Genomic DNA, 27134 nt, shown 5'->3' with positions numbered 1-27134 from the left:
ATTGTGTCGAAGAAGGCTGTTGCAAAGCAGGGGGTACTTGGGCTGTACAGTACCTTCCATATCAGGAGGAGGGGGAGGGGGACCCTTATAGGTGGTCATAACATGTAGAGATGTGTTTTGAGGGGGAGGATGTTTAGAAGAATTCTTGGAACGCTTCAACCGTGGTTGTTCCGACGATGAAGTAGTGTGCTTGAGGGCTGGATTGGTAGCAAGCGGGATCTGGTGAGTTGATGTCGACTGCGATGAGTGGGAACAGTGTCAGTATCAAGGTGGTGATGGAGACACAGGAGGTGAGTATCAAGATGGATACAGCAAAGCATATCAGACCCTCTTGGGTTTGGTGTAGTAAATTTGTTCTGGTAAGTCTTCGGGGAAATACAGATCATATTGTTGGTAGTATTGATCTCTGAGATCTTCTTGTGGTTGATACCGAGAAGATTCTGGGTAGTAATAGTAATCTCTATGTGTAGGATCATACTGTACTGGTGACAAGTGTCATCTCTTTGCCTGATGTTTTCGAGGGGAGTGATGAGATGAATCTGAGCCTGAGATTTGAATCGGAATTGCCTGCCCTGATGACTCAGGGCTGGAATGGGCTGAGGCCTGGCTGGAGTGAACGTCAGCCAGAGAGGCCAATACTTGGCGACAAGCTACCAGCAGAAGCTGGAGCCTGGGCCGGAGGCAGAGGTGATTCATCTCTGTGTGACATCGATCCCGAGGCATCTCTAGATATTTCCTCCAAAATTGGGAATGGAAGTGTTGACTGGGGTGGTTGAATTTGTGGAATTCTCGACTGGTGAGTAGATTTCCACAATTTCTTAGGTTTTTTTGAAGTAGTCTTATCTTTTTTCTTTTTAGATGATTGAGCTGAGGTCCTCGATGTCGACTTCGGTCTCGAGGTAGACTTCGACTTCTCCGCTTGGTGAGGAGAAGGACATTGGACTAGAGACTGGTTAGGAGGCTCTTGATCAGGTTGACGATCTGGGGACAGTGCAGATTCCATGGCAACTGAAGGTAGATTGAGGGATTTCCCCCACAGGTAAGATCGCAGCCTCTGAAGTCACAACTTAAGAGCAGGCTTCGTAAGCCTTTTACACTCAGGACAAGTGTGTGTTTGGTGCTGTTTCCCCGAGACAGAAATGGCAACAGTCATGGCCGTCAGTGAGCGTGATTTTGTTATTGCAAAGTACGCACCACTTGAAAGGCCCGGGGGGCGGCATAAAAGACAAGGGAAAATTGGAGGGAAGATGGGGGGAAGGGTGGAATCGGCAAAAAAACGGGGGAAAGAGAAAAGGAAACTGAATTGAATCGAAGGTAGAACAAATCAATTTAGAGGGGAAATGTCCAATGAAAAGGTGATTGAAATAAAAGAAGCAACTACCAGTTGCAGAAAATGGTCAATCGCTCTAACTCTCTCTGAAATAGGTCTAACCTAAAACCTAAGTGGTGGCTAAAAGGAACTGAGGGGACTTCTGGCGGGCAGAGCATGTGCTCCACGGGGGAATGTCCCACTACTCACATGTCTTTAAGCTCTAGAAACTTCCAAGAGGTCCTGCACAGGCGCAGAACCCAATTGTCTGCATTCACAGAGGCCACAAAGAAGAACCAAGGATATTCAAATTCAGTTTTGCTCTTGTATTTTTCTATAACAACGGTCTCTACCCCTGTATGTACTGTACTATTTGAATTAGGAGAGATAAGCTCACATACCTCATCCTCAACTTAGAGGAAGGGCATGTTATAAATTCAAATGATGTGTGTGTGTGTGTGTGTGTGTGTGGATGTGCACGTGCCAACTGAAAAGCTAGTAACAATTTGTCAACTAGATGTAGTATACCTTTTAATCAGCAGATGGCAACATCTGATAAGATTAGAAAACCTTCCAAGCTTTGGACATGTGAAAATTCCACACTGATAGCTTTTAAACAGTAAAATGCAGTTAAAGTTCCTATGAGTTTCAACCCATATAAAATGAATTTGCCTTATATAATAGAATTTTTAAAAGCCCCACTGACACCTCCGGTATTCACTTTTTAATAGAATGGGATTAGACTACCCTGTTTCCCCGAAAATAAGACCTAACCTGAAAATAAGCCCTAGTATGATTTTTCAGGATGCTTGTAACATAAGCCCTACCCCAAAAATAAGCCCTAGTTAAGTGAAATCCTGTTCTCCACCATTGTGCAGCATTGTGCAGCAACCAGAAGATGACATGACTGTATTTGAATAAATGTAGAGTGTTGTACATGAAAAAAAACACCTGAAAATAAGCCGTGCTGCATTTTTGGAGCAAAAATTAATATAAAATCCAGTCTTATTTTGGGTAAAACATGGTAGACTCCTGGCATTTATCCTATAGTGGAATCCTAAACAGATATCCTTTCAAGTTGAGTAGATAGGGTTGTACATGGGTGCCCCAATTTGGTCTGGAGGCCAAATCAGCACTTTCATGTAGATCCTAATATAGTCTCTGGCGATTCAGGAGCTGCCCAATTCAATTCATGCCTTGGACCCAGGTCAACTTATACATTCATATTATTAGCCTTTCCAGTGATGTTTATTGAGAATCCAAAGGATAGCCAAAATGGCTACAATTTTTATTCTTCTTACCCTGATATATGTGAGATCTGGAGATTTCAAAGGCACTGTGACCAAAGTGAAATTCCAGCCTCACAGCACATGCTACAAGTGCCACTGAACAAAGCTGAGCTCTCCCTCCTTCCCTCTTAATTGGTTTTTTTATATAATCCCTTCCTGCACAAAGCTTTTTAGATGGCAGAATCACCGAGTCAATACAAACAGCCTTTGCTTCATCCCAGAATCAACTCTGCCCATTCTGTTTCGACAGATCCTGTAAAAACTGGTCTGGGTCAAGGCAATTTGCTTCAGGCTTCTGGATTTGGCCAAAGCGGGGATACAACCCAAATTTATATATGCAATCTTAATGAATGTGCAATGGAAGTCTTAACACTGGGAGAATATTTAAATTGTATCCTTTTGTTCTGGTAGATACAAGAAGATTAGAGTTTAAGGTTAAGGTAGAAATCTACTTGCAAAAAGGTTTAGGGGAAAATATATATTTTCAAAAATAAGTCCTCTGTCAAGGCAACACAAATGTTGTATTTTTAAAATGTTACCAAAAAAAAAAGGTATCAACAGGAACGACAGCCTGCAATTTTGCTATGAAGTAGTCCTTAGTTTGTAACTCAATGGTCTGTTCAACTCAATTTTCACTAGGTCAAAAGGCAAAGAGGTACTAAGAGACAGACACAAGAATCCTGTTTGTAATTAATGTGTGCGTAAATTAAATTGTACAACTCACTGTGCTACCAACTAATAAGATACTGATTGTGTTACAAAGAATGCAGACAACTGTACAACAGGTGTGCACCTAGTAAATGCCCCCTCATTAGCCGCTGGCAATTTTCTGCAGTGAGTTATGGAATTTAACTTAGCATGGAAAGATCACCAGGAAGATTCTGTTGTTGTAACTGATTATGTTAGGATATACTTCAGCAACAACCAACATAAAGGACTTCAAGGAAAAAGACTGAACAGAATGTTTTATTTATAAGTTATATAATACTCTTTTAGTTCAAAGATTCAATTGTGTCTAGAACACTTGTATTACAGTGTAACAGCTTTCTGTATCATGAACAAATTCCATATTTGCACACAAGCAACTGTTTCCAGGAGTATCTGTTTTACTCCATCTTGCCGCACGAAAATAACAAAGATTTGCTTATGCTATATCCTCAAAGGCTTTCACGGCTGGGATCCGATGATTGTTGTAGGTTTTTTGGGCTGTTTGGCCATGTTCTGGAAGTTTTTCTTCCTAACCTTTTGCCAGTCTCTCTGGTCAGCATCTTCAGAAGAGCATCTTCTACAGAAACTGGCAAAACGTTAGGAAGAAAAAAATTCCAGAACACGGTCAAACAGCCCGAAAAACCTACAACAACCATTTACTTTTGCTACTTGCCATTAATTTATACTGCTGATCTGAACCAAGCTTACCTTCAACTTATCACTGTCAAGCAGCATCAACTGCTGTCCGTCTATATTCTTGGCTGTGAATTCTGTGATGTATTGCTCCATGTTCATTCCCATTAGCCAATGGCACACTTGTTGTGTTGTCCATTCAGAAATTGGTTTACTGTGCCACTGGTTTTGTTTCCCTGTAGCTGCTGGCTCATCATCTGAAGTCTGACCAAACAAAACCAAGCAAATAAATTTATATCTACTATATATTTGATTTACAGATTTCAGTTATTAAAACATACTATTTTCAATGCATGAAATCTTCAGTGACTTTCACAAATGCTTCAATGTGAAGTTTTTAAAAGTATGCCTTTTTATGTGCATCATACATCCACAGTATAAATTATATAGAAAATCATGTGCAAAATGGTTAATTACAGAGAAAACTTCTGCCTCTTCTTTCTTGCCACATGTTTTATTTGAGCATCCTTCTAGAGACAAAACTGTATTTTTGCTACACTTTGGGGATTGACTAAAGATATGTCACAAAATTTGTTATGTACATGTCAAACAATTTAAACACTCCTGACACTGTGCTCAAGTAGAAAAAGTGATCTCCTTTAAGTGGATGAAGGAAGTTCAAAACATGTTTAAAACATTTTAGTAAATTACACTAGTTGCAGGCACTATTTGACAATCTGCTATGATCAAACTGACTCACTTAATGATTAAACTGACCAAATGTTAGAAAAATAACAGTCATATTTGAAATAACTGAAAGGATCATTCCAGATGGAGGATCTTACATTTGGGGCATATATGACAATCTTTTCTTAGCAAACATTCATCACAAAATGTGGTCGATACGAAAACTAGGCCAATATGAAGAAGAAACTACTAATAAAATGATTTCAGTATGAATGCTAGAGGCAAGGAAACAACACATCCTTTGTATCTACCAATTTAGAAAAATTGTAGTCTCCATGGGCAAACTCATCTGAAGAGACAATGGGAGTCAGTTTTCATCACTTAGCTTCTCAATTATACAAATAATTATGTTACGTTTTACTTGCTTGCCACAAGCAATGTGGCTAAGGACATTATGGACGCCATTTTCTCCCACTGCTTCTGCAATGCACAATGGTTCTAAGGCCTTTTGTTTCTCTAAAGAAAAGATGGTTGTACAGTACAGTGGTGCCTCGCTTAGCGAGCGCTCTGTTTAGCGACGAAATCGCTTTGCGATGAACTTTTTGCAATCGCTTTATGATGTTCCCTATGGGGTATTTTCGCTTTGCGATGACCGATCATCGCAAAGTGACCATTTTCGCACAGGTGATCAGCAGTTTCAAAATGGCCACCGGGAAAAAACATGGCTGCCCGCTGTTTTCTGGGATGGATTCCTCGCTTAACAGGTAGCGAAAATGGCCGCGCTATGGAGGATCTTCACTGAACGGTGAGTTTTAAGCCCCTAGGAACGCATTAATCGCGTTTTAATGCATTTCTATGGACTTTTTTATTTTGCATTGCGACGTTTTCATTCAACAGCGATTTCGCTGGAACGAACTAACGTCGCAATGCGAGGCACCACTGTATTTTTTACTCAAACTATATATTCCAAACAACACAGTTCTTCACTATTTCCAAAAGAAAAGAATCTCAGAACATCAAGGTCTTGTGGCAATTCAATGTCAATCTTCTCTGAATTCTCATCAGGTCAAAGTTATGTCAGTACTAGATAAGCTGTAATGGCCAGAATCCTTACATCTGCTCACCAAGCACCAATGGTGCAACTTTTTTGCAGCAAATTGCTGTTAAGAAGGCAGTATAGGCATGTCCTATTGCATACCAACTGCAAGACTGACTGTGCATTTAGAAATGCCTACTCTGACTTGTGGCAACTCCCTCCTAAGAGTTATGCCACTGATGTTAACACTAGTGAGAATATACGAAACAATCTGATTTACAAGTTCTATCAACAATAGGTTACATATCCAGTTGCATGCTTTCATTTGTGTGGGAAGCAATCCCATGGTACTTCTGGAGTTGAAGGATCAGCTGACAAGGCCCTGCTGCTGCCTAGGGGGACAACTGCATGTGTTTACAGCCCTCACATTCTTCAGGGAGGCTCCTTCTGCGGCAACTTTCAATTTCACTAAAAGTAAAAGGCTTGATTACTACTGAAACTTGCCTGAAGGAAGAGTGGCATTCCTTTTCCCCTTAGATTGTCATCTCATTTCCAGACCACCAGCAGTTTATAAACTGACTAAAAACCACTATTCCAGTCTGTGTACTTTCACCACAGCAGAAAGCTCGGGGTCTTTCCCAATTTAAAAATCATTTCCTGCATTAATCTCTGTGACCATAAACAAATTAAACTATTTGTGTATGTGTGAGAAAATGTGCACATAGCTACACATTTTTTTCAAGCTGCCACTGAAGTTGCTTGCGGTGCTGAAGAGGCACTGTCTTTTTTGTTAAATTAAAGGTAAAAGTAGACCAGGATGTCACATACATTGTAAACAGTCTACTCCTTAGCCCTTCAGCATTTCATTCTACTTTCAGGACCACCTGAAAGAGCAGTAGAAATCAAAACTTAAGAGCCACTAATTATATGAACACAAAATAAACAGAAATGTTTCAAGGATGTAATATAAATAGTACCCTAAATACATAATACAGTAGTTCTTATCCTGTCAGGGTGTGATCACACAGTGAAATCACATTTCGGACCACTTGTAGAGCAGTCCAATGCAATCTGCTTCCCAGTGATCATACTACAAGGAATTCTGTTCCAGTCCAAACTCGCTCTGTGATCAAGGTGGACGTTTTTGGTCAAGCTGCAGGGCAACTACTTTTTGGAGCTAGGCTGAAGCTATTTCCAAACAGACCCAAACAGGGTCATTTTAAGGGTCATTTCACTTCCTGCGAAACTATCCTTTCTAGCACGGATATGTGCCTTTCCAACCATCAAATAACATCCTTGGTTTAAAAAAGCCATGTCCTCTGAAGCCCCCAACGCTCTGGAGCAAATCTGGGGGTACAGGGGTCTATAGGACAAGGCAAAATTGCCCTCTCTTGGTTCTGTTTTGTCAGCATGGCTTAATAATTAAATTTCCCCTTGGAATTTCCCCCATGTTATTGTTCTATTCAAATGTTCAAGAGTAATCAAGCATCTAAAATTTGCTTAGTAATATTTAAAACTCATAAATAAAAACTTGTAGATAAATACAGTGTACTGTGTTTTCTGTACAGAAAACTAAATTAGATTCAGCTGAAGGAAGAGTGAAAATTGATAGAAGAAAAACTCACAATTTAAGCTATGTAGGTAACACCACATTAAAGTGAGAAAACAGAAACAGCTAGAGGTAACTACTGGTGACACTAAAGAAAGGGTACAAAAGCAGGATTACAGTTGAACATTAAGACAAAAACCTATGTCTACAGAAGAATTCTTTAATGTTGACAATGGACAGATCAAAATTGTTAACATATTGACTACATGTTAGTTCAATTATTAATCCAAGTGGAGACTGTTCCTAAAAAATCAGAAGACAAAGACTTGGAATGCCAGCTATGAAGGAACCAGAGAAGATCCTCAGCTACAAGGATGCACTGCTGGAGACCAAGGCCAAGATCATCCCTATTATGCACTTCTGAAAGTGGGAAAAGAAATAAATCAGTTCATTCAAAATGTGGCATGGGATAAGAGCTTATGAATGTCATCGTTCATCAGAAAGACAAATAAGTAGCTTCTATATCATGTCAAGCCTGAATTCTCACTAGAAGCAAAAATGGTTACATTAAGACTATTTTGCATCTTTTATGAGAAAATAAGATTTTCTGGAGAAGACAAAAATGCTAGGAAAAGTTGAAGGCAGTATTTATTTATTTATTTAATTATTGAATTTATGCCCTGCCCATGTAGACTGGTCTACTCTAACAATAAAAAATAAAATAAAAACAATATAATAAAATAAAAAACAACAATAGTAATATAGTTCAAGATGGGGAAAAATATTTGTGATGACAGGAGGGAAAGCCTGCCTAAAGAGCCAGGTCTTACGTTTGCTCTTAAAAACACCCAGCAAGTGAGCCAGACAGATCTCTGGGGGCAGATTGTTCCAAAGGCGAGGGGCCACTGCTGAGAAGGCCCGGTTTCTTGTTCTTTCTCTCCGGGCCTCCCTCAGCGTCAGGCCCCTCAGCCGCCCTTCCTGGCTAGAATGAGTGATTCAGGTAGATATAGGTAGGAGGAGGCGTTTTGCTAATATCGAGGTTCTAAACCATTTAGGGCTTTATGTCATCATTAACACTTTGAAATCAATGTGGAAACGAATCGGCAGCCAATGCAAGGCAGCCAGAGTGGGGGAAATATGCTTCTCCCACTGAGAAGTCTGGCTGCCGCATTCTGCACCATTTGAAGCTTTTGCATCAATCTCAAAAATAGCGCCACGTGTGTGTGAACATGAGATGAAGACACAGCCTTGAGTTTGCAAGATCCAAACAGGGCTGTTGTTCAAAAGTCATTAATTCATATTGTCACCTTCAGTCAAAAGTGGCTTTATGACTCATAACACTTATTATTAGGAAGGATAAGCTCATATATGCTGAATCTTCTAGTTGTCACCAAGAGAGAAGATGACAAACAAGTTACCTAACATAGATGTTCATTCTTATCTCATTTTCATGAGGCCTCCATCTGTAGGTTTTATTTGTAAAAATTTTTATTTAGAAAAGTTTTATTTGGAAAAGACAGGGATTCTGTACTGTGACCTCTGCACACCAGGACTCCTAGCTTTAGTAGTATAGAACTAGAGACTAGAGCTGTGGGTATTCGTATACGAATATCCCTGCATAGCTGGACTTAATTCACAGATCTAGCGGTGGCCTCCCTCATCCTTCCAATCACTTCCGGACCGCCGCTCTCTTCCCACTTGGCTAGTCACTACTGACAGGCAGAGGGAGGAAGAGTCTCCTTGCATGGCTGCCTAGTGGCCAGCTGAGCGGGAAGACAACAGGGCTCATGAGTAATTGGAAGGAAGAGTGAGGCTGCCACCAGATGCATGAGTGGACGGTCCGGCCCCAGGGGCCAGACCGTCGTTAAGTCTAGCTGCTCGGGGATATTTGTATTCATGTGATTTCCATGAACATTTATGTATCTCCTTTAGGAAGTAGGAGACCTAGACCCATATACAATTCTCTGCTTGTTGGAATTTCTCTGTATTATCAGTATGTCTCTAGTAGAGATGGGAGTATTTGTACGAATATACAGTGGTGCCCCGCATAGCGATGATAATCAGTTCCAGAAAAATCGTCGCTATGTGGATTCGTCGCTGTGCAAAATAAAAAAGCCCATAGGAATGCATTAAAACCCGTTTAAAGCGTTCCTATGGGCAAAAAACTCACAGTTACGTGAAAATCCTCCATATGGCCGCCATTTTCGCTGTAAGCGAGGAATAGGCGCGAAAACACAGTGGGCAGGCATTTTTTTTACCCGGCGGCCATTTTGGAGCCACTGATCAGCTGTTCTAAAAACATAGCTATGCGAAAATCGGTAAGCAGAACAGCTTACTGATAATCGCAAAGCGATTTTTTACTATTTAAAACATTGCAATGTGATCGCAAAAACGATCGCAAAAAAACATCGCTATGCGGATTTGTCGTTAAACGAAGCGCTCATTATGTGAGGCACCACTGTATACCTAAACTGGTGTACTACAGGGAGGGAGTCACTGAATGTCATGAATGGACTAGGTGTTACAATATTCTGCTATCAAATATTTCCTCAGCCAAGTAAACATGCCTTGAGGAGAATAACAGTGCTTGTCTAAATAGATAATGGGGACAGGTAAGTAAAAGCACTAGAACACGGGATGAAACTGAAGAGTCTAGAAGGCAAAAAATTAATGTTTTTATTCAAGAAAGAGTATGTAAAAGAGTAAAATAAATGAGGGTCAAGACAGGGAAGCCTCTAATATTGGAAAACTGTGAATCCTTGCCATCTCGATTCTGCCAGTGACATTGGAGCAGTGATTTTGTGGCACCCAAGACTCCTCCTTCCCCTACTAATTCTGAGGATCCCAAAGACCTTCTCAGGTTAAGGGGATCCCTAGAGAGGAAGGTAGAAAGTTTAGTTATATTAAGATGAGGAGTAACAACACTGCAGGCTGATGACATCATTGCCATTTATGCCCACACACATACGCTCAATAGGATTTCAGCAACTAACTGCACAGACTCCCTGCCCTGTGTATAATAAACATAAAACTGCTAGTTATGTAAATGACTGACATTGTCTAAAGAGTATTAGAAAGGTAAATCAACCTAAAATACAAAATACTGTATCTTCATCTAAATATTTAACCTTTACTTCATTATCAATTATCTCTTTATCTGAAAATACAAATGTTATTAAAATATGCTCATATTCAATATCTAACCAATGTTGCCATTTTGTCACAACATTTGCCAGAACTGAAAACCAGCTTTATTTATAGAATATCTTCAAAAGTAATGAATAATATAATTAGTGAGAAGAGTCAAATGATACACAAAAACATTTCAAACAAAAATTTATTAAGGATACAATAATGATTTAATGTATGCATCCTTTTATGGCATATTAATGTTAACATTAACTTAGAAAAATATTTGAAGTGTAAGGCCAACAACCTACTAATTTCATTTTAAACAAACCTAAATGGCATAACGACTTGGAATTGTGACAGCAACAGTACACAGACACACTGAAACTCACCTCATTTGAAGAGAAGGTTAAAGTGTGTGAACGCCCTGAAAGATTTGGCTCTGTCACTAACCCTGACAGATCACAACTTGGGTGGCTATGGTATGAACCATCTATGACAATTCTACTCTGCAAACAAGTGAAAATAATGTTTTGTTAACTTACTCCTTGGAATAATCAATCACAAGGAGACACAATATTTTTTCAAAGTACCTTACCATTCAATAATAAATCTGATTATCTGAGCATTATTTGCACAGCCATTTATACTGTTACCTTGCAATTTAGAAGTATTCAGCTGGTCTGTATGAACACTTTCAGAAAGTTCAAGGTTCAGTGAAATAGAACATTTCCAGCACACGGAGTTAGTACAGACATTTTTCTGTAAGACCAGTATGTGCCTGGAACATGATCTTCTGAATGCAAACTGAAATCCCAGATTCCACCAGCAGCATCTTGCAGGCACTTCCAATTATGCAAGGAAGGGCGATTTTTGATGCTCTCTTCTCCTTCTGCACTGAGTTGCAGCCTCACATGTCACCTCTAGCTTGTTATGGAGACAATGCTCCATCTCTCAGAAGCAAGTGGCTGCAAGTGAAAGGCACTGGAGAGATATCTACTCAAGCAAGACAGAAGGGAGTCAGGCTGCTGATTGCATTTTTGCTCATTTGCTGTGAAGTTTTCCATTCTGGCAACAAATTACTGATTTGGAAATTATGCTAGTGATCTCTATTTAATGTTTACGCTGTAAATATTTCATGAGAGTTGCTAGGAATTACTCTTTACCTTTGTACTTGGCATGTATATGTCATCTGTGGAGATCTAATTGAAGAGTATTGACCATTTTGTCTTGAATACCACCCCATATCTAGTCGTCACTGAGGCACAAGTGCACCTGCTTTCCTTCAATAACTTTCAGCACACAGAGTTGTAACTGTTAGGCTGTGATAAGGAGTGAGTACAATTCCAATGGTGTTGGGGGCTGTACAGGGAGTAGCTAAATATCACATGCTATAGCTCCATAGCAGCAGGTTGAGCATCTCTCCTCTAATTCAGAATATTTAGTTTTCTTCTAATCTCAGCCTCCATTTCATCTGAAATATTGTTTATCACAAAATTCGCAAAATATCTGTAACTGCAACCAAATTCTTGCCATGCTAGTAGCTCTTCTAGTAGCTTTTCATGCTTCTGGCTATGTTTTTCTGACTACAAATTGGACTGAAAGACTGGGGCTGAGAACTACCACATAGACTCTCCCTTTTTGAGGACAACCTACACTCTGCCTCCAAAAAAATTCCAGCCCTGCCTTCAAATTGCAGAGACAGGAACCAATGAACGTCATATGTTGTAAGAACTTTTTGTTTTGCCTTTTGTCTCGTGGCATCTCCTCTATTCAGCATAGGCTTCCCCAATCTGCTACTCAATCAGCTGCTTGTCATCTCTCACAGGCTATGTCTGGATGAGTAGCTTTCAAGAACTGGCTAGGCACAATTGCTAGAGCCAGTTCCAGTCTGGAAGAGCCACTAATATCAGCACCAGCATCATTCAGAATCACTCAGGGTAATATAAGCATGAAGTTTTTCCATGTTATCCTAATTTTAAGCTGGTTTCATTTCAAGAATCAACTTGAGAGCTTTTTGCTAGCCCAATTCCAAAACCAAGATTCTTGATTATTATTTATTTCTTATTTTAAATTTGTTTCCTCCACTAGCAAAGAAGGCCATGATAACTAAACATGGAGTTGTAGTTATCACGAAGCTCACTTTCTTTTAAAATTGTGGTTAAATATTTGAAATCAGACAAGTTTTCAAGAACAGGTCACTGTCTTTAATCAATGTGGAGCCTCTTCCAGCTCTGCAATGCTAAGATGATGATGATGAATATATTTAATGATGTCATTTATACATCAAGTCACGTGTCTCGTATATGCTGTGATTCTGTTTCGTGCAGTGAAAAATGCGGACAATGTGACACCATCACTGAGTTTTATTTTAACAATTTCCTTGCCTTTTAACACTTTCATCAGGCTACTCTCTCCAGTAAGTAGTACTGACATTCAACTGAGAAAACAGGGTGAGTTTCAAGTAAATTGTCAGAAGGCAAATTCTATGAAAAGAGCAAATTAAACAATATGCAAAGACACACAACACTAAATCTTTTTGAAAGAAACCATGAATGGATCATGGTATAAAGATGATCAAGGACAAAGTTAAAATACAAGAGCATCTGTAATCCTGTTGGTTTGGAAGGAGGCAAAGAATGTGCAAATGCAACAGGAACTGTGCTCTTTACCCAGTTAAATTAGTAGTGACCCTTGGGTAAAGGTCAGTGCCTAGATCTGTATTAGCCAACATGGCTCAACATTTCAGTCCAATCTAAAAACGAAATGCGCCTATTGTTCTTCAGTTTCTGAAAAACTGAGACGATGAAAAAATAGCCAAATATTAAATCTAACTGCATGGAATAGATATTACAATGTGAAATTGCAGTTGGCATTATCTACTTAAACACTGTACACAATCTTCAAAAAAAATCCTAAAATATTTTAGATCACTAAACACCATATAGTAGTAGTTTTCTATTATAATAAAAAAAATCTGTACAATAATGTACAAAAATGTACTTTTTGCAATACTGCTGAAAGAGAAATTCACCAATCACGTTAAAAAGATAAAGTACAGTGGTGCCTCGCTTAACGATGTTAACTGGTTCCCAAAAAAACATCGCTATGGGAAAACATCGCTAAGCGAAACACCATTTCCCATAGGAATGCATTGAAATGGGAACGGATTACCGTCCTTAAGCGAAAATCGCCATAGGAAACATCGCTAAGCGAAACAATGTTTCCCCCATTGGAATGCATTGAAGCCTATTCAATGCATTCCAATGGTTTTGCGATGTCCGTTTTGCAGTTCAATGCATTCCAATGGGGGAGAAATAAATTCACCAAAAATTAACGAAGACTCAGAACAAAGCCAAATTAAGTTTGCAAAGGTTTTACAAGGTGCACTAACTATTCCAAGCATTTAAAACAGTTTTTGAAGATTTTAAGACACTTTTAAATTAGCGAAAATGGAACATCACTAAGCGAAACAGGGGACCTAAACTGTCATCGCTAAGCGAGGCAAGGTCCCGAACATCGCTATGCGAAATTTCCCCATAGGGAACATCGCTGAACGGAGCACAAAATCGCTCCAAAAACAAATGATACAAAAGAAACAAGTTTGTCTTCTTTTAGTGTTAGCTTAGCATTTAATAAAATGTAACATCTCTCTCACGTTTAATCCAACATAATCAACCACCAGGGGCATGCACTATATTCAGACAAATGTCTGAAAACTGAATCAAGAGTGGTTGGGTTATCTGGGGCCATCACATACCTACTGGTTGCACACAGAAGAGGAGAAGGAAAGTGGTATCTCAACCCGCTCCAATAATGTACAAGACCCCTCCTGGGCAGTCCAACCTCTAAGCCTTAAGGCACTAGGAAGGACCCAGACTGAAGTCATTGGGCATTATATATCCTCTTGCAGCTGTTACAGGAAAGACTTGTCATCATTTCTAGCTAGGATTTGCATTGCAGAATTTTACTAAACTTGATTATGATCTATTATATGTGACTGTAGATGAATTATTTTTGCATGGGTTTTGAGTGGCTAGGTCAAAATAAATCTGCTAGGCTCTTTTTCACTGTTCCCCTACCATATTTTTATTTTACAAGTTTGTATGGTGCTGCAACTACTATCACTAGCCTTTCTATCTTGCTTCAAGCGTGTATGTGTGCAGAAGTAAAATCCTCCTGCATGTATGAATATTTAGCCTCTGTGCTGCAAGGTCAGAAGACCAGCAGTCATAAGATCGAATCCACGCGACAGTGTGAGCTCCCGTTGCTTGTCCCATCTCCTGCCAACCTAGCAGTTCAAAAGCATGTAAAAATTCAAGTAGATAAATAGTACCACCACAATGGGAAGGTAACAGTGTTCCGTGTCTAGTCGCGCTGGCCACATGACCACGGAAACTGTCTACGGACAAAACGCTGGCTCTAGGACTTGGAGACGGGGATGAGCACCGCGCCCTAGAGTCAGACATGACTGGACTAAAAAATGTCCTTTACCTTTACCTACCACGTCCCCAAAATTGATCAGGCACAATCCAAAGAAACAAAACAAAACAAAGACAAAAACATGTGGCATTTTACAGACTAACTACTATATTTTTAACATGAGCTTTCATGGACAAGTCCACTTCATCAGACATATGGGGGGGGAATGAAATGCTGGATGAAATACAAATTACACAAGTAATTGATGGCTTTGTGCAGCCCCTCCACAGGCTACAGCCCTCTGCATTTCCTGTTCATGGGAATGGGGTTTTCTCAGAGATCTGAATATATACAACTAAATCAGTCCCAAAGGATTTTGTCAGAATGTCTCCAAAGGGACAAAGGGTAGGTAGGCACTGAAATGTACCCTCTTATTTAGGCACAGATCAGATGTGAAGGGGAGCAGCACATTTCCTTATAAGGAATGCACCAAATCACAGATCATGCTATCAACATGACTTGTTTCTCCCCCTTTGCCCATGCAGCTTTCCAAAGTACTGAAAAACATACTCTGCACTGCTCAAAATCCTTTGACTATCTCAAGCAGAAACAAGAATAGGTTATGGTGGACAGTATGGATCTCCAACTGCAGGAGCTGCCAAGACAAGCCAATGAGGGGCTGGTTGCATGTGATCAGGTGCATGACCATCTTACCAGGTCACTGCAGAAGCTTCCATATATGAAATTTGTGCATTTAAACACTGACCAGGATACTAGGCGTTATCTTTATCATAACCAAGATTGACAAAACAAATAGTTCACTTTTTAACCAACCAACCACAGGGCCCCCATATCCACCGGGGATTGGTTACATGCCCCTGCAGATACTGGAAACCACAGATAATAGCAAACATGAGAGAGAGGGGGGGTTGGATCCAGATGAGCAGAGTTCTGCTTGCTTTCAAGTAAGTGGACAAAGCCAGTCTTTACAACCCCTTTCCTCCCATAGTCACATGTGCCTCCCAAAATGCTGCCCTGTTAAGCTGAGAAGCACTCCTGAAGCAATAGGAGAGACGATATGGGAGGAACTAACAAAGATGCCCCCCTCATTCCTCTGCTGGAATCCTGTGCCTTCCATAGAAACAAATCCTTCCATTCACATAATGCTTTATCTGCTTCCAACCCATTTTGTTCTAATTGGCTATACAATTCTAGTGCTGAATATGAATGAAAATTCAGAAGTAAGTCCCACTGAGTTCTATACTTAGCATTTAGTCTAAGGAGAGTGGGTGTAGAATTACAGCCTAAGTTCAGGATGGGCAGAACTACAATCACATTCACCTTATCTTGCCATCTCATAAGACACATAAAGCCAAAACACAGTCTGAGTTTCTATATCTACCCAGAAACAAGCAGCTTATTAACATTTATTTATGGCTGAGTTTCCGTTGACAAGTATGTATCAGATCAAGCCTGAACTCTCACTAGAAGATAAAATCACTAAATTGAGGCTATTCTAATTTGGATACAACATGAGAAGACAAGTCTTACTGAAAAAGACAATAATGCTAGGAAACATGGAAGGTAGTAGGAAAGGAGAATCCTGAAAATTAGATGGATTGACTCAATAGAGAAACCAACAGCCTTCGGTTTGCAAGACTTGAACACAGTTCTTAATGACAGGACTCTCTGGAGGTTATTAATTCACAGGGCTACTATAAAGTGTAAGGAACTTCATGACAGATAACAAGATGGTATATATCCCTTTTTTAAAACCACAAGAGACAAAGGGTGCAACTACATGGCCAAACTACAACAGGCTAGATCAGGTTAAATATGGCCGCTGTAGGTCACATACCATATTTTTCACTCCATAAGAGCAGTTTTTCCTCCCCAAAAAAGTGGAGGGGAAAGTGTGTGCATCTTATGGAGTGAATACTGCCCCCCTGCCCCATTGGTGCCTTCCCAGGCCTCCAGAGGCCTCAGAAGGCCCCACCCCATCCTCACCGACACCCACGGAAGCATCCCCAGCTTACAAAGCACCAGGTACCCGGCCGCTTTTCCTTCCTCCTCCAGCTGCACGCCCCGTCCACAGAGCTCCTCTGACCTACATGCCATACTCAGGATGTTCGGCCGCACTTACGAGTAGACCCACGCCTTCTCCGGCGCTTACATGTGAGTAGACCCCCACCATATACAGCCCTTACTCATGAGTAAACCTGCACCCTTGCCAGCCCTTTCTCATGAGTAAAACTGCACCTTTGACCCCACCCTCACCGACACCGTCCTACCTTAACTGCCGCTGCTGAGGTCTTCTGGCCTCGGAGCCATGTATGTAGAAATGGAGACTGCCTGCCCTTTGCAAAGATGGCGGCTGCAGCTTCATTTAGGGTAGGGAAGCCGCAGGTGGCATTTTTACAAAGGGCAGCCTGGATTCCCTTAAGGCAGGCTAAGGAAATCCAGGCTGCCCTTGGCAAAGGGCATGCAGTCTCCATTTCTACATACATGGCTCTGAGGCCAGAAGACCTCAGCAGTGGCAATTAAGATTAAGATTATGGTGGCCGGGGGGACCCCCGCAGTGCCTTCCGAGGCCTCCAGAGGCTTGAGAAGGCAGCGATGGTGGCGGGGGGACCCCCAGGAGGCTTCGGACCGATAAGGTGCTGCTTTTTACTTTTTAAAATAATGTTCTGGGTGGGTTTGGGAGGTAGGTTTGGGCTGGGGGGGTATGTTTTTATGTTGCTTTGTTTTTTGGTGAGTTTCTTTTGCAGTCCCAGCATGGGACTTACATTGTTTATTTATTTAATTGCCCACCCCTGGTACAGAGGACTATTTTTTCCTGTTTTCCTCTTCTAAAACTTATGTGCGTTTTATAGTCAGGTGCATCTTATGGAGCAAAAAATATGGTAGATATGCAATATGCCATTTGGTGTAGTCTTAGCATTCACATGATCGAGTGACCTGCTCAAAGAGGCATGAATAGTTATTGAGAAACAAGTAGAAAGGAGACACTACAACACTGTACGACTGCACATAGACTTGTCTTCATTTTCCGGCCCAAAGAAGGAAACAGACTTTTAACGGCTGCAGGAAATGGTTTCACAGTGCCACCTGTAGTCAAAATGGGTTCCCCCCCAACACAGAAACATAGTTTAAAAAGACACCTCTTGACTGCCCAAACTTTAAATAAAAGATCTTCCAACTATATCTATTTTTGGTTCAAAAAAGAAATCTTGAAACTCCCCCTATTTCACCAGTAAAGATATTTCAGATACTGTATTGTTAAGAATTCTGGGGGTGGGGGAAACCATTTGGAGCTATCACATTAATCTTAACTAGAAGGTTTGATAATTCTGCAAAGCACTGAGCAGGATACATTTACCTTGCTCCTGTTCTTCTCTTGGCTCTGTTCAAATACGTCATGTCCACCCTGTGAATAGCTCAGGGTACTACTAGAACTGTGTTCTTTGTGACTATCTCCAAACCAAGAGAAAGGCATACAGGTTGGAATAGGTGAATCTGAATCTGATGCAGATAAGTTGTTGGCAGAATCTTCCAAGAGTTCTCGGGAGCCTCTGGAAAAATGTAACTTTCATAAATGACCTGCAAAAGTCTACTGCACATCTAATTACAACATGTTAAATAAATTGCATATAAGATCACTGGTTCTTAACCTTGGGTTACTCAGGAGTTTTGGACTACAACTCCCAGAAGCCTTCACCACCAGCTGTCCTGACTGGGGTTTCTGGGAGTTGCAGTTCAAAAGCATCCGAGTAACAAAGGTTAAGAACCACTGTTTAAGATTAACATATTTTCCAATTACATACACAACAGTACACTTTGTGCTTACCATATTTTTCCACATAAAAGACTATATTTTTCCTAAAATTATTAAGAGTAAAAATTGAGGGTCACCTTGTACATGGAAGTAAGCCAAGGAGAAAAATGTGCGGTTGCAAAACTCCCTACCATATGTCTCTGCAAACCATCTGCCTTCTGTCATAAGTGAAACTGCCGATTGTCTCTGTGTGCAGAGGCAATCACAAGCCTTATGCAAATGATGCAAGCTGATGCTGAGGAGAATGTGTAGGCCAGCAATGGAGAACCTATGGCACATGTGCCACAGCTTTTTCTGTGGGCGTGTGAGCCATAAGTCGCCAGATCACTACTCCCGCAGCTGAACCTGAGGAGGCAGCTGCAGTCGCAATACTATACTAGTGCCCTGACGGGTGGTAGGCCAGGATCTGGGCGCTGACCCAGCCGTGTTCCTATACACAGTGGTGCAGTTGGGCTTGATTGGAGGCAGATCTGGAGTGGGGTCTGGAGGCACCTTTGTGCTCACAATTCCCCTCTCTGCTTCGGCTTCCACTTCCACCGCCATTGCCCACATTTTTTGTTTGTCTGTTTTTTGGGGTTTTTTTGTTTTTTGTTTGTTTGTTTTTTGTTTTTGTTTTGCAGTTTGGGCACTCTGGCTCAGCCATTACCGATGCAGGCAGTGTGACAGTAACTGGTAAGGGTGATGCATAATATCATAGTACTGGCATGTAAATGTTGCCTAATTACTAAATAAATATGTGTTCCTTTCTAATGTTTAAAATTTTGGGTTAGAAAATGGGGGGTGTCTTATACACGGGGACGTCTTATACACAGAAAAGTACGGCACAGGTTATTTTTAAAGGAATTTCAGATGCAGCTGTGTAAGTATGTCATTTTTTTCAGTAAGTTGTTGCTAGGTCTGAAAACTTTACTAGCACACTTAGTTGCATCTGAATGCTTCCTTTTTTACTGAAGACTACACATTACTCAACAACATATGACAAACAAAAATAAGAATGATTAATTCAGAAAAAATATTTTCATTCCAGCCTAGTTTCCCAATTTCAAATGCCCAGTTCAAAATGTAATACACATCTATAAATACCGGCTATCCAGAGAACCCCTTGTGTTTTCTTTCTCTTGTTTCCTGCCTTTACCACCGGATTTTCTTAGGCCCCTGAAATTAAGAAAATAATTAATTTGAACATTTTGTAAAATGAAATTAGTCAGTACTAAGAAATGTATGGCATACCATAAAATAAAAGAGTAGTTTCTCTTATAATGTCAAAATACCAATTTCAATGTGTTTCACACTGAAAAATTTTCAACAACAAAAATGTACTTGCTAAGCAAAACAGAAATGACACGTTACAGTGGTGCCTCACTTGACGAGGATAATCCGTGCCGTTGAAATTGCTGATAAGCGAAATCCTCAAGCGAAATTAAAAAGCCCCTTAGAATGCATTAGAAACTGGCTAATGCGTTCTAATGGATAAAATACCTCATCGTAAAGTGAAGATCCTCCATAGGGCAGCCATTTTCCGGTGCCTGTCTTGTGAAAAGTGCCTCCTAAGAACAGCGGGGGACCATTTTGAGAGCCAGCGGCCATTTTGAAAACCGCTGATCAGGTGTTGAAAAAACATTGTTCAGCGAAAAATTGGTTCCTGAAGCGATCATCACTAAGCGAAAAAAACCCATTCAAAGATCATTGTGAAGCGGATTCATCGTTAAACGGGGTAATCGTCAAGCGGGGCACAACTGTATTTATAAAGAAGTTAAAAATATAGCTTGCATTAAGAGACAACAGATGCTTTCTGAGTTGCCACTGCAAGGCAAGGGATGACTGCCTGAACAATCCCTTTCAACAATGCCTTGGCCTGTTCTGTGTTCAAATGTTAGCTGCTGTTCTAAACCCAGAGTTCATGTTGCAAATTTTATAAGAGAGGCAGAAAAGACCAACTTCAAACATGCTAGTCTTAGTTCACGTGAATCACACTTTAACTACAAACTGCAAATCTATCTTCATTCTGATGTGCACTCTGAAAGAGAGAGGCACAGGCAACTTTCTATACAGAAATATGTACATACTGCTGTAAAAAAATGAACTTGTCTCACTTGTGTGGGGGGAGGGGAGAACTTGCTATTGAATACAGAACTACAGTGGTGCCTCGCTTAACGGGCGCTCCGTTTAGCGATGAAACCGCATAGCGACAACGTTTTTATGATTGCAAAAGCGATCGCTTTGCGATATTCCCTATGGGGGAATTTTGCTTTGCGATGATCGGTTCCCTGTTTCGCTTACCAATCATCGCAAAGCGATGATTTTTTAACAGCTGATCCGCGGTTTCAAAATGGCCGCCGGGTAAACAAAATGGCCGCCCATTGTGTTTTCGCACGGATTCCTTGCTTTAGAGGTGTCATGAATTTGATTATGAAAATAGAATAGAGTTGTATATCATAGGATTTATTTCAGAGCAGCAATGAAAAAGCTAGAAATCCGCTTGTGTCCAGGTGCTAATTAGAGAGAAAAAATGTACAAGGTCAGTTCTTCTCCAGCTAAAGAAAAAAAAATCAAGAACAGCAAGCTGACCCTTATCTTATCTCAACTCCGACGGACAAGGACATAACTTGTTAATTTAAGAAAGATGGGAGAAGAGAGAAGGAGGAGGAGATGGACGGAGACACAGCCCGGACGACTGCCGGAACGCGGCATGAATTTCAGCAGAGGAAAAACTACTAAAGGACTCTTATTTTTCTAATTAACCGTAAGATAAAATTCTATTTAGAAATGTAGTTAGATTGGTTGTTATTTTCGTTTTTATAGAGGAAATGTTTGTTGGTATCGGCTGGGGTAATTTGGAAATGATTATTTGTGTAAAGATTGGCTTATCTAAATGTGTTTCAAATTAATCTTTCTTTTTAATAAAATATAAAAAGGCTGTTTGTCTGTACGTTGGCTTTTTGAATAGACCGTCAAGCTACTCTAGTTAATTGGCTAATTTAAAATTGATTTATTTAATCAGGCCACGCGCATGCTACCAATTTAGGGTCCTACATATAAGTTAAAGAGGAGTAAATCTTCTAGAATGACTGGAAGTTTTTTATTTAAAAATCGGAGCAGACTTGGGAGAAAGGCTGAAAAAGTTGCCTAGGGTAAAATTAAAGGACCCGGTTTTACCTGAGTAGGAACTGATCATCCTGGACCCCTCTCTGTTCCATGTAAAAGCAGTTTCTTAGGAAGCTCGCTTTTACGACAAGAGGCACCAAAAATGGCGGCTCTATGGAGGATCTTCGCTTAAAGGTTAGTTTTAAGCCCATAGGAACGCACTGAAGGGTTTTCAATGCATTTCCATGGGCTTTTTAAAATCGCATAGCGATGAAATCACTTAGCAGCTATTTTTGCTGCACGTCGCTATGCGAGGCACCACTGTAACTGCAGTCTTGCCATCTTAAAATGGCAATTAATTTTCTCAGTCTTTAAAGATATTTCTAGTTCCATTAGGAGCCTTGGTGTGTTGTCATAGTGAGGCAGACTACATTTGATTTTTTATTTCAGTGTGTGAAACTTAATTGTAGAAAAACCTGTCCTAAACGAGATTCACCTTCTAACATAAATGCAAGTACACAGTTTAAAGCAAAAAGAAAATTCCAAATACCTCTGTCATTCAAGACAACTGAAGAAATCTAATGGTATAACCCATACAATAAAATACAGTTTAGTTAACTATGAGAACAGTAATGTTCTCTAAAACTCAAGAAATCCTACCCAAAATCTGGGAAACGTCTTTTGGACTTTCCAGCAGAACCTTCACTTGATTCAGTTTTTTCTTCGTTCCTTTTGTCATCTGTGTTAAACAAAAATATTGATACAAGGTACAGTACATGCCATGAATGAAGCTTCCACTTTTAAATAAATCTAAGCATCCTTTATAATTAAAGATAATAGAAAATGAATGGAACTGACACACATTTCGAAATAAGTTGTTCTTTTGCATTAGCAGAATGACATAAGATGGCTGAAGTCTTAGGCACATGAAAATATCTTTCTGCATTTCAATTACATTAAATTTCATAAAAGAATTTTTTACAATATTATTATAACAGGAGAAAAGTGCTCAAAATGGTGTGTGTGTGTGTGTGCTTCAGCTTGTAATTCCAAAAGAAAGGAACAATGTATTCACTCTCCTGTATGAACAGAGCATTTTCAATGCACTGATCAAGTTGCTTTTGGGACTAACCCTGGAAAATTATCTCAAACAAAACAGAATTGATTTTAAATAGAAAATGTCTTCCTTTTTAATGCCATTTACTTCATCAGAAACTGCTACTATCAACTTGAATCTGGCAGGCACAGGCAAAATCCTTTAACCACACTAGAAGGAGACTTGTACAAAAATTCCAACGTCCTTACTCATGATTTGTCAAGAGTCAACCACAGTTAATACCAATGTTGTAGCTTACATTATCCTTCCTCTGATATATTCAGTATAATGAGACTGCTACTGCTTAATAAGATGGATTTTCCATTTTTTTAAAAAAAGTACACTATCTCAACACTGTACCTCTGCAGCTCCCTGGAAAGCATGGTGGAGCAATACTTGTCCAAGATTTTAAAACTTTTAAAACAAAATTTTTAAAGTTACCTTTGTTTGCTTTTCCTTTTCCTTTTGATTCTCTGTGTTTAGCATTTCGACAGTATCCTGAAGGAGAATTTGGAGCAGTATCATCATTAGAGATCTGCTGTGCTGCTCCAGGACTACCCTCTGTGTGTGGTTTACACACTGGAGAAGAGTGCACAGAAATGGTTGGGCTTGAGTCTAATAAACTGTCAGTACTTCCGGCACGTTCATGATTGTTGGCTTTCTGATCTACATCACTTTGCTGGGAGGTAGTTATCATCTCTGTCACTTCTGAAGACTTCACCTGGATAGTTTCCTCTGCCTCGCAATCATCCATACTCTGAAAGTACATTAAAAATTTTTATAAATGTTTATATTAAGATTTAAGCTGTCTAAGATCAAGATATCACAACAGTCAACTTCTCCTGTATCAGCTTCTTTGCTGATACTGTTGCCCTTGAAGCTGTCACCTTGAAGTGGTTAGACAAGTGTCTACCAGACACAGCTCCTTTCTATGAGAGCACCTCTCCTGGAATATTTGCAGAGACACTCACTTTGTACCTACACTTCTTTTACAGAACCATATAAAAGTTATCTTGTAACTTTAAATGAGGTTTCGATTAGAGGCAAAGTACTGCAATTGGCTTTTCACTTTTTTCCTGCACACATCTAGGAATATAACCAGCACCTTGTTAATGAGCTGGAATTTGTACATGGCTCACAAAGGCAAACTGGAAGGAAGACAAAATTGGATTTTAAGATTACACATATGATAAAAGTGGCAAACGTATAACATTTGCAGACTCTCCCTTCTGTCAGATAGAAACATGGAGACTTTTCTACCTCTCAGATAGAAAAGTCCCCAGACTTTCAGCCTAGCCTAATATCAAGTGTATTCTCCTATTTTGCTGATGTAAAGACTGAGACCAATTCAATGCATAAGGAGGTAAGATGTCCCTTATTTCTGGTCACCATTACTAGAGATCCTTTAAAAGGTCTGTTTACATTCTTACACTAAGGGTATTGTGACACACTGCAAATCACACTGCCATCAATACCTTGTTTTCACTTTCCAATCCCGGGCAATGCATTGCAAATACTAGATTACTACACAGGCTTAATGTTTAACTACTTAAAGTCAGAGTAATTCTGTGCCATACTCCATTGCCAATACAACATGAATTAAGTGCCATGACAGGATTTATCTAGAAGTATTCCAGTTTTAAATATCTAGGAATTTTGATTCTGCAAGGAGTGTATCAGCTTGTTGTCAGAAATATTTTGGTAAGGTAAATTTGAAATCATGGAATATACTTCAAATTTTGATGATGTGTAGGATAACTGTCACCAAAGCGTTCCTTTTTCCAAATTTCTTTTTATTCCAAATTACAATTCAATCTATTCACTACAACTTTTCTAAATGACAATAACTTCTGGAAAAGTTCATTACTGAGAAAAAAAATCAGATCCACTGAGAGAAAATTAGCTTTCCTATTAGAAGCTTTTATAGTTGTTTTTACAGGGTTGGGTTGCCAGTCCCTGAGAAGAATTAAAACTGATACTCAATATAGTAAGAGGATAACATTCAGTTTCATGAGTGAATATGGAAATTAGGTGACCAACTGGAACCATGTTGCTCCTTATTATTTTTACATTTCTATAAGCAGAATACCGTAGTTACTCCATTTTAGCAGCAACTCCAAGACCCATAACTATTTCAGAAGAATCTTATCCCTCCTCCCATAACAAAATTAAGGGTCACACATTCTAAATCTGTAACTGGTAATACAGTAAAATAATTGTAAAGTAGGCTGAAATAAACACTCACACTGTGCCAAAAATTGGTATCCTTGTCCTCTAAATCTTTGTCAGCATAACCATGAAAGAATGCTTTCAAAGCAGTTGCATCCACCTAAAATTTCTACTTACAACAAAGCACTGTCAGCAGAATGCTGGGGAAACTGTAGGCAGCATGACTCCCTTATTGACATGTAGATGAGCTGCCCTAAAGCATCATGCTTCTGGAGATAAGCAGCTGACAATCTCACAGTGATTACTGGGCAAAAAATTAAATATTGCAAGCAAGACTGTTGCCATCTGCAGGGATAACAAAACTGTTCTATGGGGATCTAATAAACAGGTTAAGTGGCTGACTGTCTAAAGACAGCAGAATACTGAAAAACTTTGGATGGCCTGAATAAAAGGACATGGATGAATCGTGTGTAGTTCAGGGCCCTGTTGGAAAAATTCACACACAAATGGAGTGTGGTTTTAAAAAAAAAAGATGTTTCTCAGTCCATGGTCACACCAGGCAAATGTTCCCCTGTTCTAACAGTACATTTCATAGCTTTGCTGTACCGAATCATGGTCAGGTGGTATTTTTACCTCGGCAAACGTCCCAATGTGTTTTAAAGTTACGGATTCATTTCCCCCTACTTGAATCATTATGGTCAGCTACACCATGGTACTGTTTTTTCTCTCTCTCTTGTTTTCTGGGGCACTGCAGCTCCTTACTTACATATATATATATATATATATATATGTTTACTTATTTATATATATATGTTTAAATTACTAACTCATATCTCAACATGTCGGGTAGGGGTTCCTATTTGGTAAAATGTCCTCTGTCACACCAGCACCTCTGGAAGCAATGCATTGCACTCAATGGATGTGGCACCTCCACCCAGGGCTACGCCGCTTGCCAGATAGTAGGAGGAGTGATGCAACATCTACCAATGCTTTTAAAGCCATTGACACAAGTTTACCATGAAAATATGAAAAAAAAAAAAAAGCAGAGCAACCACACAGCAATAACGGTGGTCGCCTTTCCTGGTGACTTGGCTTCAGAAAAGAATAGATAGGGACAACCCTACCATACAATTACATATATGTCGTAACACTCAGGAAAAAATCAATACACCATTGGTAAACAAATAACACAATTCCCCCCGCCCCCAGCACCTTCTGTGCCATCTGCCAGAAATGGTGAGTTAGTGATATCAGTTGTCTTACAAATGTATCAACTACAAAGTTAAAAACTGTATTTTGAAAATAAAAATAATAAAGTGAACACCGTACCTGTGAGTTTCTTTCTTTCTGTCCAACCCCAAGAGACTCTTTCAGCTTTGATCGAGAAGGTGGCTGACGTTTTACTTTCAAGGCAAGCTGAGCTTTTGCTTTATGTGCACTGGTGTCCAACCTCGGTGTGTCCCCAACAAACGTATCAAACTCTGTAACAGATTTAAATACTTTTAAAGATATTCCAGCATTAAATCAAGCTTCTCTCCCCATGTCTATCAACAAAGCCAACTGGTACTCTTTTATAAATTAGTATTTAATCATGTTTAAGTAACCTAAATCTTTAACAAAATGTTCTTGTATGTTATGACACAGACAACCAACCTTTACTTCCATATACAGTGGTGCCTCGCTTAACGATTGCTTCGTTTAACGAAGAATTCGCTTAGCAATGGTTTCTTCGGAGCGATCTTGCGCTCCGTTTAACGATGTTCCCTATGGGTGATTTTCGCTTAGCGATGTTGGGAGCAGCTGGGCAGCGGGGCAGAAAGGCAGGAGCCGATCCGGTCTTTCTCCCCCACCATCGGGCGCAGCGCTTTGGGAGAAGCCTCCCGGTGGGAGAAAAAGACCGGATCGGCTCCTGACTTTCTGCCCCGCCGCTCGGCTGCTCCCAAAGGGCTGTCCCAATGGTGCTTGCAGCAGCGGAGGAGGTGCCCGGTGGGGGAGAAATGCCAGATTGACTCCTGCCTTCTCCCCCACCGGGCACCTCCTCCGCTGCTGCAAGCACCATCGGGGCAGCCCTTCGGGAGGAGCCGGGCTGCGGGGAAAAAAAGGCTGAAGCCTATCCGGTCTTTCCCCCCCACCGGGATGCTTCTCCGAAAGCGCTGTGCCCGATGGTGGGGGGGAAAGATCGGATCGG

At 40.2% G+C, this 27134-nt stretch overlaps 1 protein-coding gene across 5 annotated transcripts in view; it reads right to left on the bottom strand.

The window, feature by feature from the left end:
• The window catches only part of LOC110086016 (neurabin-1), an 85042-nt gene that overhangs the window by 5426 nt on the left and 52482 nt on the right, over nucleotides 1-27134 (bottom strand). The window contains exons 11-17 of one of the 5 annotated variants that reach the window (XR_013545628.1): nucleotides 26276-26427; nucleotides 23219-23534; nucleotides 22342-22420; nucleotides 19681-19752; nucleotides 18142-18334; nucleotides 10733-10844; nucleotides 4015-4203 (exon numbers count right to left, since the gene is read on the bottom strand). Coding sequence is in view for 3 of the 5 variants with exons in the window: in XM_020806682.3 (XP_020662341.3) it covers nucleotides 4015-4203; nucleotides 10733-10849; nucleotides 18142-18334; nucleotides 19681-19752; nucleotides 22342-22420; nucleotides 23219-23534; nucleotides 26276-26427 (1118 nt within the window). In the remaining 2 variants the exon portion in view is untranslated. Of the gene's footprint in view, nucleotides 1-4014; nucleotides 4204-6372; nucleotides 7632-10732; nucleotides 10850-18141; nucleotides 18335-19680; nucleotides 19753-22341; nucleotides 22421-23218; nucleotides 23535-26275; nucleotides 26428-27134 lie in introns of those variants that run through there. The other 4 variants (XM_020806682.3, XR_012081122.2, XM_072980125.2 and 1 more) reach the window with 4 other exon arrangements.

This window comes from Pogona vitticeps, chromosome 1, assembly GCF_051106095.1.
Source record: "Pogona vitticeps strain Pit_001003342236 chromosome 1, PviZW2.1, whole genome shotgun sequence".
NCBI lineage: Eukaryota > Metazoa > Chordata > Lepidosauria > Squamata > Agamidae > Pogona > Pogona vitticeps.
This window is presented reverse-complemented; position numbering and strand designations above follow the sequence as displayed.